The 15,458-nt window shown below is 39.6% G+C and overlaps 2 protein-coding genes across 4 annotated transcripts in view; one reads left to right on the forward strand and one right to left on the reverse strand.

Annotated features, from left to right (window-relative positions):
• LOC309693852 (uncharacterized protein) overlaps positions 1-15,458 on the reverse strand; it is a 548,750-nt gene that overhangs the window by 413,458 nt on the left and 119,834 nt on the right. The gene's annotated exons all lie outside the window — the stretch shown is intronic.
• The window catches only part of ephb1 (EPH receptor B1), a 187,732-nt gene that overhangs the window by 125,271 nt on the left and 47,003 nt on the right, over positions 1-15,458 (forward strand). For both annotated transcript variants that reach the window (XM_082513439.1, XM_082513440.1), the window contains exon 6: positions 12,057-12,181. In XM_082513439.1, coding sequence (XP_082369565.1) covers positions 12,057-12,181 — 125 coding nt within the window. The remainder of the gene's footprint in view (positions 1-12,056; positions 12,182-15,458) is intronic.

Genomic DNA, 15,458 nt, shown 5'->3' on the forward strand with positions numbered 1-15,458 from the left:
ACGTGTGGACGTAGCCTCGGTCTCTGACTGGAAGCGCTAATTCGTCATTCGGCTTTTGTCAGACTAAAGTAACTGTTAAAACTGTTTGAAAAGCTCAGCTATACAACAAGGAGAGATTGAGAATTTCCTTTTAGTTCTCAGTTTATTTGATACTGACAAAAGTTAGTTTTGTCTGTTCTTCTGTAAAACAAACTAAGATTTATTTTTAGAATTAATATTTTGTTTCTAAGTGGAATTGACAATTTAGTAGCCTGTTTCGTTTGTTCTATTTTGAAACTTAAACGCTTTAGCGGCTGCCTTTTGTGTAGTTTGCAATATTTGCCTTTATTTATCTGAAAAAGTCTCATGTTCCTTAAGTACATCTACCCTGTCGAACTTATTATGGGAAATAAATATTTAAATAAAAACAAGCTGCTGATTATTTCACATTTTACTTGTGAGCAACGGCACATTTAAATCTTACAAATATAGTTATTTGGCTTATATCGTGATAGATATCGTTATCGCCTGAAATGAAAAAAACATATCGTGATATGAAAAAATCTCATATCGCCCAGCTCTAGCGCTGTGTAACTTAAATGAAATTGAAAAATTGAATTGAACATTCTGGTTACTCTGCATTTTGTTTCAGTTTAATTTGTGAAATGGCAAATACCCTATTATTGTAAATACTGTGAATCATTTCATCCTAATAGAGTATTCATCATGTGCATTATGAAGCCACACTTCATGGCTTAGGAATCTTCAGGGCTACTATGATTTCATATTTCTCCACTGTGAATAATCAGGCCTTGAAGAGAGAGGAAAATTGTTCAGGTGAGGTATGCATACATGCTCTTTCTAGCCCTTCCTTTCCTTAACTGAGGAAATTGCCTGTTAAATGTTATATTGTGGGGCAAAAAGAGCACAGCTTGCTTTATAGGTATGTAGCAGCTAATTGAGATTCAAATCTCGTCCCTGTTCAACACTAAAGTGTCAGATTGGAGGACACTTTTTTAAGCTTGTGTTTCTATACATCCATGTGTATTCACATGGATGCACATGTGTCCATGCTATGGTTAGCTTCAGGGTGGTATTATTTCCTCTTATTCTCCCTGTCTGTGTCTCTGTACTTGCTTGTGTGATTTGTGTGGTGGGAGCCAAGCCCATCCAATGGAAATGACAGGTTGAGGATATTGACTTTGATGGTCCTTTTTGCTACAAGCGATTTTTTCATGCTTTTGTAGAGCTTTGACTTGTACACAAAAAAACACCTATCAAGGGACAAATACTGACCATGTGAAACATTTAAATGAGGCTTTCTTCCTTTTTTCTGTTTGTGGATGGGTCGAACTGTAAAAAGCAAAGCTTGGGGGAATTAAACAAACATAAAGTGGAGTTGCTTAGTGGAAAAAAAAGATTGTTGAGTCTCGAAAGGAAGAAAGTGACAAGTTTTTAGTAGCCTGGGTCCACGGATCCTTTCGTCAGTCGTGCACTTTGATAGCTCATGTCATGTTTCCTATCCTCTAAAGATGTGCAAATACATACTCTCATCCGCTGATAAAATATATAATATCGAACGAAGTCTAGTTGAGCCCTGTTTTACTTTAATTGTAGAATGAACTTTACATTTATATCAAAGACCAGTGACATAGTAATTGCTTCATCCAGATCTCCTTTGTGTGGGACTACATTTTGAAATTAAATTTGGCCCGCTTGGTTGAGGGCATACCACATTTGATTACAACGACTCTCTGAGGAACATAATGACCAACTGAACTTGTCTTTGTCTGAGAAAGAATCAGGAGATGAGTGGGAGGGAAGGCAAGGCAGGATGGAGAAATGGAGTGCTTTTTTTCCCCCTACCAGACTGAAAGACTGACAGTGAAGAAGAGGAAAATGAGGGAGTAAATAGGTCTGATTATCAAGGTGGCCTAATGGTGCTGACTGTCCCCATTTGACAGACTAATAGTACACTTGACAGATAGATGTAGAAGAAGCAATGCCCAGGCCTATTGTTGAAGTCTGCTGCAGTAATGAGGTGTCTGCTAGTAATCTGCCAAGCCTATGTCCAGCTCTATATGGCCCCTTTGTAGACAGGTAATTGCACTGTTCCTGACTTCAATGGGGGTTTTCGAGGTCAATAACGATGTAGAAGTATCCAGAAGGGATAAATGTTAATGCGCTCAAAAAAAGAAGAAAAAACACCCAACAACAACAACAAAGACATCCTTAAGATATAAGGTTCTAGATTCCCAAAGACTCTTCAGTGCAGCAGTGAAGCACATTTATACTTTCAGAAACATTGAATACTTACATCATCTTATACATTCACTGAACAAATTCAGTGTAAAGTAAAGCACGATGGTCTGCGCCATTTAAATGTTGCCATCAAAGTGTGTCCACAAGTCCCCTGCAGACTTTCATGCATCCATGAAAAACTGTTGTTTCCGGCATCTCTACAATCAATTTAAAATATATGAAGTATAAAGTCAATCAAATGTGCAACAGTTTCTGTTGGCAAATTTCCCAGCTTATGCGAAGGGAAAAGTAACTCCATCTCTAAATGAAATAGAAAATAACACCTAAACCTTATTTCTGTGCACAGCTGTTTATTTGTGGAGGGAGTGTGACTGAGTAATGTAACAAGCATTTGTATCCTGTACATCTTAGCCTCGAGGAACATATAAAATCAGTTGTTGACCAGTTTATTTCAAGTTGGTATTTTTCTGTTTTATTGTGGTTGTTGTGTGACTGCGCAAACTATGCGTTGACTTTCTGGAAACTAAGCAGCTAAATCTTCTATGAGTTAGGTAGCGAGTCACTTTGGCTTGAAGGTTGGCCATATTTATTTGAACCAGAGTGCACAGATGAGGATGTGGAAATTTGCCTCAGCAGATTCTAGAGTCTTGATCGATGAGAGTATTCCCAGTTGTATGAATTTGTGGCTTTGCTAAACATTATCCATAAAGTAAAAGCTATTAGAACAAATAAAAAGCAAGATGTTTATACTGATCAATGGACAAATCACCCTGCACTGGGTATGCCAGAAGAGATCTGGCATAGAGATCCATAATGCAGTTAGCAGTTTTCATCAATAAGGTATTTTTGACTGATCTCTTATTTTCCAAAGGGGTCACCACAACAGATTTTACACCAGAAGCCCAGCGTGATGCAACCCTTCCAGTTATTTGGGACTGGGACCTGATAGGGACTAGACTAGGAGTGGACTAGATGTCACAAGTTCCCAGAATATAACCAGTGATCTTTCACATGTAAGGCTTGCATTTTTTGCTACAGGTGGCTAATTTCCATGTTTGCCATGGAAATGTACATATTGCTTACTTATTTATACAATCCATAGTTGTCGGGAGGTCTTGCGGATTGAATTTAAGACTAAAGGATCAACTTTTTGAAGACTATCTTAAACTATAGCCTTTATATCCATATACAGCATTGCACCTTAACATGACTCCAAAGCGTACGGCCAGTGATATAGTTTCAGGTCACGGAAAAGCAATAAAAAGACAGTTTTATCAGTTTCACACTCAATTTCAGTTCAGGCATTGATAGCAAAAATTTACATTTCCCTGATTCTAAACTACAAATAACACCATAAAATATATAATTTAGAAGATAAGTAGAGCCTACCTGTGAAATATAGGCTGTTTGTCAAGGGCAGTGTTACATTATTGCCTTTCTGGTCTGATAACAACCTGTGAGGGGATATGTGTTCAAGTGATCATGATAAAAAGTTTGCACTTGTGTTGGTGAAGTCTTTGCATTTTCATTTTGACTTGGGTTTACCATAAATAGTCGTGTGATTACGGTAAACCAAGGGTATCCAGAAAACAGTATGCAGCAGTATTTAGATGGCTGTAGCATGAACTGGCTATGAAAAGACAATGTTGAGGGGAGCAAGGGGAGACTGTGGAGGAGTAGAAGAAAAGGAGAGGATAGTGGGGGAGGAGGGTAAGGGGATTTAGTGTGAATCACCAAAGAGGCCATTTAACTGCCCTCGATCCCAGCGTGTGTCTGGGAGGAAGGGCTGATCAATAGTGTGATTTAGGAGTTCATTCACAGCCTTTGCTCTCCAGGAAACAAACACGCACACACACACACATATAATGATAAAGACACACAGGTTATATACTGCCCCCGTTAAGACCATCATTCAAGCCTGGCCTGAATTTAGTCATATTTATCTATCTTGGCCACTGGATAATAGCTTTTACTGTATGTTGTTTAATTTAAAGATTAAGAAACTCTATTTTGGATTTAGTTAAATACAATATGGCCACAGAGTTAAATATATATGGTCACACCATTGGCAGTAAAACCATAAACGTGTGGTGAATACTACACTGTGCTAGCCGTGTTCCCTCATTTATTCCATCCTGGGCAGTTAACTTGTACAAAGTGCTGCTAGCAAAGTGTTTTTGTTGGGTTTTTTTTTTATCCCAACCTTTTCAAATGTGGTAACTCTGTTCCCTGAATTGTTATGTGCGGTTTTAGTGAACACTTCATGAAATAAATATCCAAAAGCCTCTTGACTGGTGCTGTTTTATGGAGCTAATACCCAACATTTCTCTGATCTTACTAGCACAGCCTTCTTGACCTAGATTATGTGCCAACAATCCCTCAGACCACAGAACGCCAAGTGTATCTACAAACAATCCTCCTCCACTTAGTTGCTGTTTGGAGAGCCATTCCCACAGAAATGCAAACACTACTATCCTAAGCCTTCTATGGGCAAGTCTGCCTGGGCGAGTTGCATTTAAGATACTAAGATGTAGTGCAGTAGACTGAAATCCAAACAACCAGATGAATTAAAGAGAGCTGCCATCTGTGGGGTTCTAAAACCCAATGAGATGTTAGGCAAACATGTCCATGGAGACACTGCTCATTATGTCTTTTCAGTTTACAGCCTTTCCATTTGTTTTGGGGTGTTGCCTTGTTTCTTGTTGCTTTACACTCACTGTATAAGATTTAGGGTGTCTGAGAGCTTCATCATCTTAAACGGGTCTTGAGGCTCTCTCCAGTGTGCCATTTTTATTTCACTTAATGTCTGTTCCCATAACTGTTGGATCCTGTCCCTGGATCCAGAAAATGAGGTATTAGCTGCAGGCGGGAAAAAAATAAAAGTGTCGGTTCTGATGCCACTGAGCCACCTTGTCAGTTCTGATGTCTCTATGTGATGTTTTAAGTAAGCATACGTTTGTGTTTCTGTGTGCGCTTGTTCCTGTGTGAAAGTATCTGGTATTTTCTTCTTTTTTTTTCTTGTGTGTGTGCTTCCTTTTTTTTCTGTGTTTGGAATCGTCCACGTATAATGTGATTTTAAAAATAATTCAAACCATGGTTCCTTGACAGAAATCCTTGGCGCTGAACTGATCCCTCTTTAAGATGTTCAAGAGAGGCCCATTACCATGTAGTCATGGCTGGCTTGGCCCTCTGAGCCCCTGATAATAAGGTGGAAGGCAGTCGAACCTATGCCTTTGACAGAGGCACGGCAACATAGGCTGCTTCCCTCATCTGAGACACTGAGTTGCTATTAAGAGGCTTCACAGTTCAGTAGCGTGGCAGCATCTTGAAAAACAAAACACGAGTGCACAAAGAACAACTTGTACATGTGGCAACGAATATGTTTATATATATTTGTATATTTGTTTGCTCCCCCCCCCCCCCCCCTTTGCACAGAAGTGAATATGGCTGTGGCACAAGATCTGCTGACGAATTCTAGTATAACTTTCTGTTCTGTCATATACTAACTGAGGCAGAGCAGGAATTTCTAGCCGGGAATTCAAATGTGAATACGAGGAACTTGTATAGCCATCTCAGTCTGTTTCTAATGAGAAAAAGGCCACAGAGAAAGAAAGGAGACTGGAAACTTTTATTCTCATTTTGAGTTTGACCTTATAAAACAATTTGACTGCCTTGTACAAGATACAGAAAATAGCCTTTAACTAATAATTCAAAGGGAGCTTCACACTTTTTACACATTAATTTTACTTTGTTAGTCTGAGGCAGCACTTCTGACCTTGTGGAAACAGTTATGTAATCTCTACTATAGCTTTTGAGGGACTTTCCAAAGATGGATGATATACACCTTTTTTGTTCAGATCTTTTTCCAAGAAGACTAAAAGTTGCGGTATCTCTGCAGTAGTTTTGACCATTCCTGTTTAACATTAGTTATACCAACTTCATGCTGGAGGAATCACTGCGAAACCACAGCCTCAGCTTTGTGGCACACATGCAAAGTGGTGCTTCACCTCATCTATATTCTACAGTTGATTAATTGCAGAAAAAAAATAAGCTTTTCATTCTTTCATCACTTTGTCTCGTGCTTCTGTCCCGGCCCATCTCTGTCCCTCCTTCTTTTCTCTCTCTCTTTCTGTCTAAGTCAGAAGCTTGGAGGCTTTGACTTTGATTAATGGTGAGCCGAGCTCTGCATTAAAAGCCAGGGGCTGTGAGTGAGGCCAGATAAAAGTGGAGCACAGGAGCAAGGGATGGGAAGGATGGAGGGGGGAGGGAGGAGTGCAGGACACAGTCACCAATCACTGTCACCATCATCGTCCCATGGTGACAGCGGGGGACGCAGTTGGTGGGGACAGCGGTGCTTCATTGGGCTGAAGCTCACCCTCATATAGGCACGACACATTGTCTGTGACAGGCTCTTCACACGTAGCCTGGTAGGACCCACATACATGTGCACATGATTTTTTTTTTTCCTGTTCTGCTTTTCTTCTCCGAGCACAGTCAGTATGTCCAGTGGGACACGGCTGTTTTAAAAAAAAAAAAAATCCCTCTCCTCTTCAGAGAGGGTAGTGGAAATGTATATTATAAGGGTACATGTTAATATCACATTATTCCAGTTGAGCTGATGTTTGAGTTCACTGAGAGTCTGTGTTGTGCTTTTGGGAAACAACAACTGCATTAGTTATGCCAAACTTAAATTGGTTAAAGGAGTAATAACAAGAACATCTCAGCTCTTGTATTGTATGAGATCCTCTAGCACTAGTTAATAAACATAAAAGGCTCTGATTGGATGTTGTTCCTCCAAATTGGCCATCACCTGAATCGCTGGGAAAAAAAGAAAAAACAATTTCATTGTTTTTCTGTATGAATTTGGTTGGGACAAGGACTCAGGGCTCCCCTCTTCTTCTTTTTTTTCTTCTCTTTTTTTGCTGCAGTAATTTCTGCGTGGAGTGCCCCTCCCTGGGGTCTGTCAGGAACAGTGTGTGCCTGTGGCCGGTAATTGATAATGCGGCCCAGGCAGCCCTAGCCCTGGTCAGTGGAGCGTGAACTAGCCTGAGAAGCAGAGAGGCTGAAGTGCACTGAGGTGAAGCTTAGCCCTTACACTCTCTGTCTAGGGTATAGGAGCAGGAAAGGTGGGGGCAGGAGGTGAGAGCCAAGAAAGGCAGACGGAACAAAATCCATTCACACTGACAGGATAAACAGAGCCTATTCATTTGTTCAACATTTACATTTTACAAAATTATCTGACATTCACATCAAGAAATACTAACCCCAGTCGAAGCTGTCGAAGCTGTCGAATAACCTTGGTTTTCTTAGAAAACAGGATTTACGTGCAAACACATGTAAAAAGGTCAGAGGGTTTTTTCCCTACTATAACTTGAATGCTTATGCAAGAGTGAAGTACACAGAGAAGCAAAAGAAATGGAATAATCACCAAGGACTGTGATAAAAAGATGACTTAGTTGAGAGAGGGTGCCATTTGCTGCCTTTTGAACAGAGGAGTTATTCAGCAAGATGTGAGTGGAGACCAGGTGGAGTGATGACTAGGCCTCAGCGAGCAGGCCAAGAGCCAAGTGGCTGATAGGTGCACAATGTAGAGCATGGGCTTGTGTGGGGCTGTATTTATGCCTGCAAACATGGGGGTGAGGATTTCTTTCCAGGACTATATGAAACACCAAGGCTTTGAACTTACATGAGCAGTAGGCAGAATATATTTTATAATCAAAGTCACTTGTGTCTTCACAAATTGGTTTGATGAGTAACTCTGGTTTAATTCATCCTTTAACTTTTAATTAGAGTCCATTATAGCAGCTTGAATTACTTTATGATGATGGAGTTAAATCTGGGGCATATTTATGTATGTCATTCCAGAAACTGATTTGTGCATTAAAGCTAAGCAGTCTAATTTTTTATTGAATAATTTGTGCTGCTTTTGTTTAAAAAGAAAAGTTTCCTCCTGGATCACAGATTGATGCATTTTACAGAAATAAGAAAACACATCCTGGTGCATCATTTATTAAGAGTCTGACGCTCAGCAGCTCCAAAGTTGTGAAAGAGCAACTACATGTTTGGTCAAAATAAAGTTTTAAGTTGTGTCTTAACTTTCTGATCTTTTGTGTTATTTCTGTGCAAATGAATGCAACTTTACAGCTTAAACAGATTTACAGTATCTACAATGGGATATATGGATGTGCAAAGTAAAATGCAGCATATGCTCACTGTTTCACTTTGCAGCACAGGCTTCAGTTACTGCAGCCTTGTGATTTGTGCCGTAGTCCTTGCTGCACTCTCTGCAGCACAAAGACAGCTAAATAAAGAGGGCTTGGCTTCTTATTGCTGCTTTGATGCCAAATCCAGCTGAAACAAAATGTGATTATTACATATGTTATTATATTATAATTCTCCGCATGTTACAAATTGAAATATTAAACTTTGTGGCCTCAGTGTCCAAGCACAGCTCTGATTGATCGTGTCACAGGTAATAGCCTATCAGGAGCTCCATTGCCACATGACTGATCTGTCCCATTACAGCACAAGTAATCAAATCTTTACCGTTTTCTTTTAATCCTCCCCTAATTTCTGATTCAGACTTCTGTGTGGAGCCTTTATAGAGCCTATAACTTAACTTACATTATGGCAGACATGGTTGGCTACATTTATGCGTGTGTATGGTTACACATTAATCACCGTGCTGGAAGCGTATAGAAAAAACACGAAATGCTGGGACATTTTTTCCCCCTCTGGGTATCCGGTCTTAATAGGAGGATTCAATGGCGCTACACTGGCCAATTACAATAGTTACAGGTCACATCGACCTGACGTGTAGTTACATTTCTCGAGAGGTGCGTGTCAGGTTATGTGGAAGGTTAGTGTTAAAAAGGGTTTCTGCTTACGACGTAGGTTTCCCGCAGAAGTCTAAATCAGACATATCTGGCATGAAAAGACATTGTGGTAGCCTTTGGCTTGATTCTTTGAGCTATTCTTTCCATCTGTTACCAGACAGAAGCACAATGAGACTCTTCTGTCCTGTCTTTCTTGAAACCTGAAGTAGTATTTCATTTTGCTCTGGGCTCGTTTGTTTTTTCCCCCACACAGAATTCCAGACCTTTGGAAAGTAAGCTCCAGCCAGAGGAAGGCAAAATGGGTCCCATGTGGACCAAAAGAAAGAAAACCCCCAAAGCTTACAGTCAATGTGACACTGTTTGTGATATTTAAAGTCTTAATGGGATTACATAAATTAATACTACAAGCGGGAGTAAGAAAAATCATTGTCAAAGTAGCTTAGATACTGCATTCAGCAACAACACGACACAGATTCGCTAAATAACAGCAGTGACAAAAATAGTAAAAGAAGTAATACTAAGCAGTAAGACAACCTGAGGGACACCGCATCAGCATGCGACACCTTTTTTATTTTAAACGGTAAAAATAGGATTTAATTTCAGTTCAGTTCAATTCATTTTACTTCACACTTGTAGTCCATATAGATTAAAAACATGCTTGCAGCTGATCAGATCCCGCTCTGGTTCACACAGAGGTCTTATCTTGAATTTAAAAAAATGTCTTCTTAGACTTTCATCTAACTTAAATTCAAAGATATAACACAGCACGCAAACATAAGCGCAGGCACATCGGCATGCACACACAGCGCAAGTTTTATCAAGTTTTATTTATAATACAATCTCCGAGCAACATGTGAAGCATGAAGAGGAGCACAGATGATAGCGGTATGACAGTTGCAGAGGGCAAAAAAATATGAGATGAGCAGGAAATTGCTTACTGTCGGGGTTAATTGACAGCCCGTGTGTGTGCGTTCAGGTGTACTTGGGCTGAAGGATGGAATATACGGTGGAGCTGGGTCAAAACAATCACGGTACTATAGTGATTTGATTTTAAAGGGTTTCATTACATGAAAAAGATGCAGTTCATATGCAAACAGGGGCATTGTTTGTATTGACTCCATCTTGAATATACTGGCTGGGTGCAAAGCTTGCTTTCTTTCCCTTTCTGCTCTATAATTTGGTTCACTAGGACATCACTGATACTGATATCGCTAATAATAGAGTATACTGTTGCAAGTGAAAAAAACAACAAACAAAAAAACCCAAATCTTTTGGAATTACCAAGATGTCTGCATTGATTAATCATAATATGAAATGCACGAGTTTCGTATTTATTTACACAGTTGAGCAGAAGATACAAATACTGTTATGCATGATAGGAAAGAAGCCAGTAAGGGTTTTACAGGACTCACCTTTTCAAATGCAACAAGCAAGTGTACAAGAAATCAAACAAACACAATCTATTTGTATATAATTCAACTAAATGAAAAAGAGAAAACTCATAAATGGTCCCAAGACTTTTTCCTTAATAACACAAAAACTGATTAAATGAATAATATAAAATGCAAAGTGATTTCTACTGGGTCTATTTTCAGTATGTATTATGTTGGACGTAACAGCTGCTTATGCAGAAAATGCACAATTTCCCTCGAAGCTGATGGTTTTGTAATGACCAGATTTTCATCAGTCAATGTTTTTTACTCAAACCTGACTGAATGAAAACATCTGACTTTAAATTCACTGCTGTGGGGTCACATACTGACTCACTCATTTATAATAATGGTTCAATTTCCTGTATGAATAAGTGGCCAAGTATGATAATTTTGTCTCATCAGTTTAATGATTTTAAGCCTTAAGTGCTTTTTTCTTTAAAGGCAAAAGTAATAACGTGTATTTACAGTGTTATCGCTGTAATATGCCTCGGCAGTCCTCACAATAACTTGTGATGCAAATTGTGAATTAATATAAAAATATTTTTACAGAACATAAGATTGATCAGTATAAAAATGTGCAATATTTTCATTTTTTTATAACCCAAAGGTAGCAAAGACACTCAGTGTCTGTTTTATTTAGTTTTACTACCTATACTCTCACTGAATTTTCAGGAAAAAAAATGTTTATGAAATTTAATAATGACAGAAATGAAAACAAGTTGATATTTAAGTTTTTAAGTCTAAGTTAACACAACTGTGTGAATGAGTAGTCGTGAAAGAAAAGGGAGAACTGATCCAGTGCATCCTGTAGAGGCTACACTCATGCTCCTGAATTCTCTGCCCATCAGCGGACAAAATCTAACACAATGGTAGCGGGACACTTGCCAGGCTCGTGGTGATGGACCATTCTGGTAGCCAGAGTCCTGCTCGCTCGGCCCAAGTCCACGCCCACAAATCTCGGCCAAAATTGGCAGATCTGTTTTGGCTAAAGCCAGTTTATATTTGGTCCTGCGGTGCCAGAATATGGCAGAGAGCAGGCCTAATCGCTCTAACTCAGCTGCTTACCTGCTTACTAATGAGAGAGGCAGTTGCACTGTTTAAGCCGCTCGGACTCTGAGAAGCATACTGATGGTGAAATAGTTCAGTTTGTATTTGTGCAGCAGCGTGATGTTTTATTTGCACATGTACAGAATTCAAAAGTGCATCATGTTTGAAAGTATTTGGATTGAATTATTGAACTAAATGCACTAAAGCAAATCCCCTAACTTTAGAGAAAGCGCTCTGCATTTGAAGCCACATTTTCTAACTTCACCTCCAGGTTTCATGAAATTGAGCCTTGAGGACAGACAAACATGCACAGAACTGAGCAATTCAGCTGTTTAGTCAGGCTACCCTTGCTCACCAATCTGTTTAATTATCTTGAATTTGAGTATTTTTGAATAACCACCTACAACCAACAAACACTTGTGGGCGAGAAACATGTGTAATTAAAGCCGGTTATTATAGAAATGCACTAATTTTGTCTTACTCGTTCTGTCTCCTCCAGCTCCTTCAATAGTTCCCATCATGCACCAAATCAGCTCCACCATGAATAGCTTCACACTCTCATGGCCTCAACCAGAACAGCCAAATGGCATCATCCTCGACTACGAGCTACGCTACTATGAAAAGGTAGGTGTGTGTGTGTGTGTGTGTGTGTGTGTGTGTGTGTTTCTGTAATGGCTGAAGTTCTTTTACTCGTGTCGTCTACTCTGCATATTCAACTGCATATAAATCCGCCCAAAAACCAAAGCTCTCCTTGATATCTCTGAGCTGAGTCCCCCTGGGTTGATAATATGTTCTTTCGCTGTGTTCACTCTGCCTCTCCCACTGTTCTTTGGTTTCGGCTGCTGATGAAGCGAATAGTTTGACCTCTGCTCCAGGCCCACTCTGCGTAGTGCAGCAACCTGTCCCACTGTGAAAATGCATTGCATCTGGAGGGAGTCACATCGACCCGTCTGCTCACACACAATACGTCTGCTTTATTAAGTCGCCAGTCCTACCCCACGGAGCCTCTGCTGCACAAGTATTGACCTGTAGGCTTTTCCCAAGGCCTTGAACATAATGATACTGAGAGATTGGAGACTTTAGCTTTTTTGTTTGGGTCCTTGTTTGTCCTCCTCAAGCTGATCGATAGGTATAGCAAAGTTGGTTGTGCAGTTTGTTTTTTTTCTCTCCAGTCCTTGTCATCCTAAGCTAAGATTTGGTGCACCTTCACTCATGTTCTGCTTTTCAAATAAAAGATAAAAAATCAATATAGTTTTATCAATGTTTTTTTTTAAATTCTTTTTGTGTTGAGTTATTTACTTCACACAAACTCATTTTGGCTAAGGCTTTGCAATCAATATTCACAATCCCACCTTAGAATAGTTTTGTCACATTTAGCATTTTCTATCAGAGAGAACAACAATCATGTTTTTAAATAGTGTTTGCAGTTGGACACTCAGTTATCCAATATTAGCTGCAGCGCTTGCTGTTTTCCCCTCTGGCATTGCACAGGTCATGAAATTGAATCTGATTGCGATGGCCCTGAGAAACCTTATCTGCCAGACAGCTTAGTGTCGTGTAAATAACACTTATACAGCCCCCCCCCCCCCCCCCCATTAGCTCATGAATATCAATGAAACCTAATCCTATTGATGTTTATGCAGTGCATCCTCACACAAATAGACGAGCACTGCGTAATCACAAATTAGTGAATTAACAAGGACAAGGTTGCTAATTGTACTGGGATAGCTCAGGTGACAGAGAGGTTGTACTCGACCCTGTCTGGCTCAGTCTTAATGCACCTACATATACCCCTATGTTTTTGTGTCTATCTGGAAAAATACTTCCCCGTGTGACTCTGAGTAAGACACAGAAGGAGAGTCAGAGTGATTGCTTTGTGACACACTGGGCTGTGAAGATGAGATTTCCACTACGGTGGTCCTCTTCTGACAAGCTGTATTTTGGATCTGACGCAGCTTTTTATAGGTTCTGAACAGACACTTCTTCAGCCAGCCCTGGCTGTCCAAAGTGTCAGTGTAGATGTGTTTTTATGCCTGATTAAGCACCAACCAACCAACCAAAAGTGCAGGTGGTTGAAGTTTTTGGCCAAAAGAATCAAATGAAGCTAAATGGATTGAAGTGTAATTTCCCAGCCTGCTAAATTTCCCTATGCACATAAGTGCGTAATGCCATGTAGATTCTCTCTGTCACACACCTTGGCATGGCTTTCTCGTGAGTTTATCTTCCTTGCTTTCTTGCCCATTCTGCTGTAAAGTGATGATGTGGCCTTTTGAATATGAGAGTAGTAACACTGTTATGGTTATGGAGTTGATTTTCTCAGTGTGCCTGCCACAGTCAGCTAGTCCTTAGCACAGCAAAGCATGAGCTGTCTTTCTGCAAACTCCATCTCCCCGGGAGCCACATATAGTCACTGACAATGGCAACTTCTCTAACAGCATGGCATTGTCACATTTTGTGTTGAGTAATACTTCAGGTTGTTCATAAAGGAATGATCTACTTCTCTCACAACCTCGCCATAGTACTTGTTCGATACAAGTTTAGTTCTTGTACGCAGGTTTGATTGTTTGCTGTTTTGTTTTTTCTGTGACAGTGCAATACAGAATGTCATATGCAACAGTGATTGGACTGGTTCTTGATCATTTTTAAAGGGAGATATACATGCAAGGAAAAGTACATGCTCTGTGATGTTGTCTGCTGAGCCACCAGGACACCCTCTGGGGCTACAGGACTCAGGCTTAAAGCATGTCTGCTTTAAGTCACTCGCTGGAAAAGCTAAAAAAAAATGTAGTCATGCTGTCAGTGAAGCAGAATGTTTGCACAGATCTTTAGGTATTTCCTTTATTTTTATTTTAAAATAACTGCTTTTGGGAAAGAAATGTCTCAATTGCACCGATGTCCCATATACAATACTGTGGAAAAAGTTTCGAGCCACATTATTCTAAATTTAAAACGTTTTTGAGCTTTAGAAATAAGTGGCAGCTTTTTCACTCATTTCCAGTACCGGTACTTGTACCTGACAATTTTCTGAGGAATGTTTTTGTTTGTTTGTTTAAGCTACTCGACACTGACCTGTGAATCATTCAAGCATAAAAAAGGCAACTAACTCAAGGGATGAACCCGTGTTGTGTTTACACATAACAGACAACTTAGCAAAGAACCAATTTTTAAATTACTAGCAGCGCTTCGCCAAAAACGTATAATTTGTTCCCATTTCTTTAGTTGAATCTGTAAAAAGTGACAGTTTGACAGTGATTAAATATTTTTCGCATCAACGGAGTGATTCCCAGAGGTATTATCTGAAAAGTTGGCATATCTTGGCATGGTGCGCAGTTTATCTTTAAATATGCTGAGGAAAATGAACAAGTGCAGGACAAAAGAAGACGTAGCAGGCCTAAAAACAAGCTGCAGCAGCTGAACAGTATCTGAAAATCACATTCTTAAAAAGTAGGAGGAAAAATTCAGGTGAAAGATGCATCTGGTCCTTCAGTTTATCCTTCTACTGATTGCCGAGGTCTCATTAGTGAAACGGGGAAACAAGGCTGAGTTGTGCCAGATTACAAAAGAACTGGACTAAAAAACAGTGGTAACAGGTTTCATGGAGTGATGAATCCAAAGAAACTGAGTGGAAAGCTAAGAGAGTTCAGGCTGTGTTGAAGCAGAAAGGTGCTCAAAAACTCTTCTTTATGCCTTATGAACTGTTTTTCCGTGTATGTTTGCACATTTCATTTAATGATAAGCAACATCACTAAATGAACAACTTAATATTTATCATTTCTGAAAATGTACTGCTATATAAAATGTTAACAGTAATGATAATCGTAAAGCTGCAGAATAAGTCCAAATTTTCCATATATAGTAGAACTGCAGTTTAAGCTGTAGCTGCATATATAAAGCTGTTGGA

Source organism: Aulonocara stuartgranti (assembly GCF_965226115.1).
Source record: "Aulonocara stuartgranti genome assembly, chromosome: 18".
NCBI classification, from domain to species: Eukaryota; Metazoa; Chordata; class Actinopteri; order Cichliformes; family Cichlidae; genus Aulonocara; species Aulonocara stuartgranti.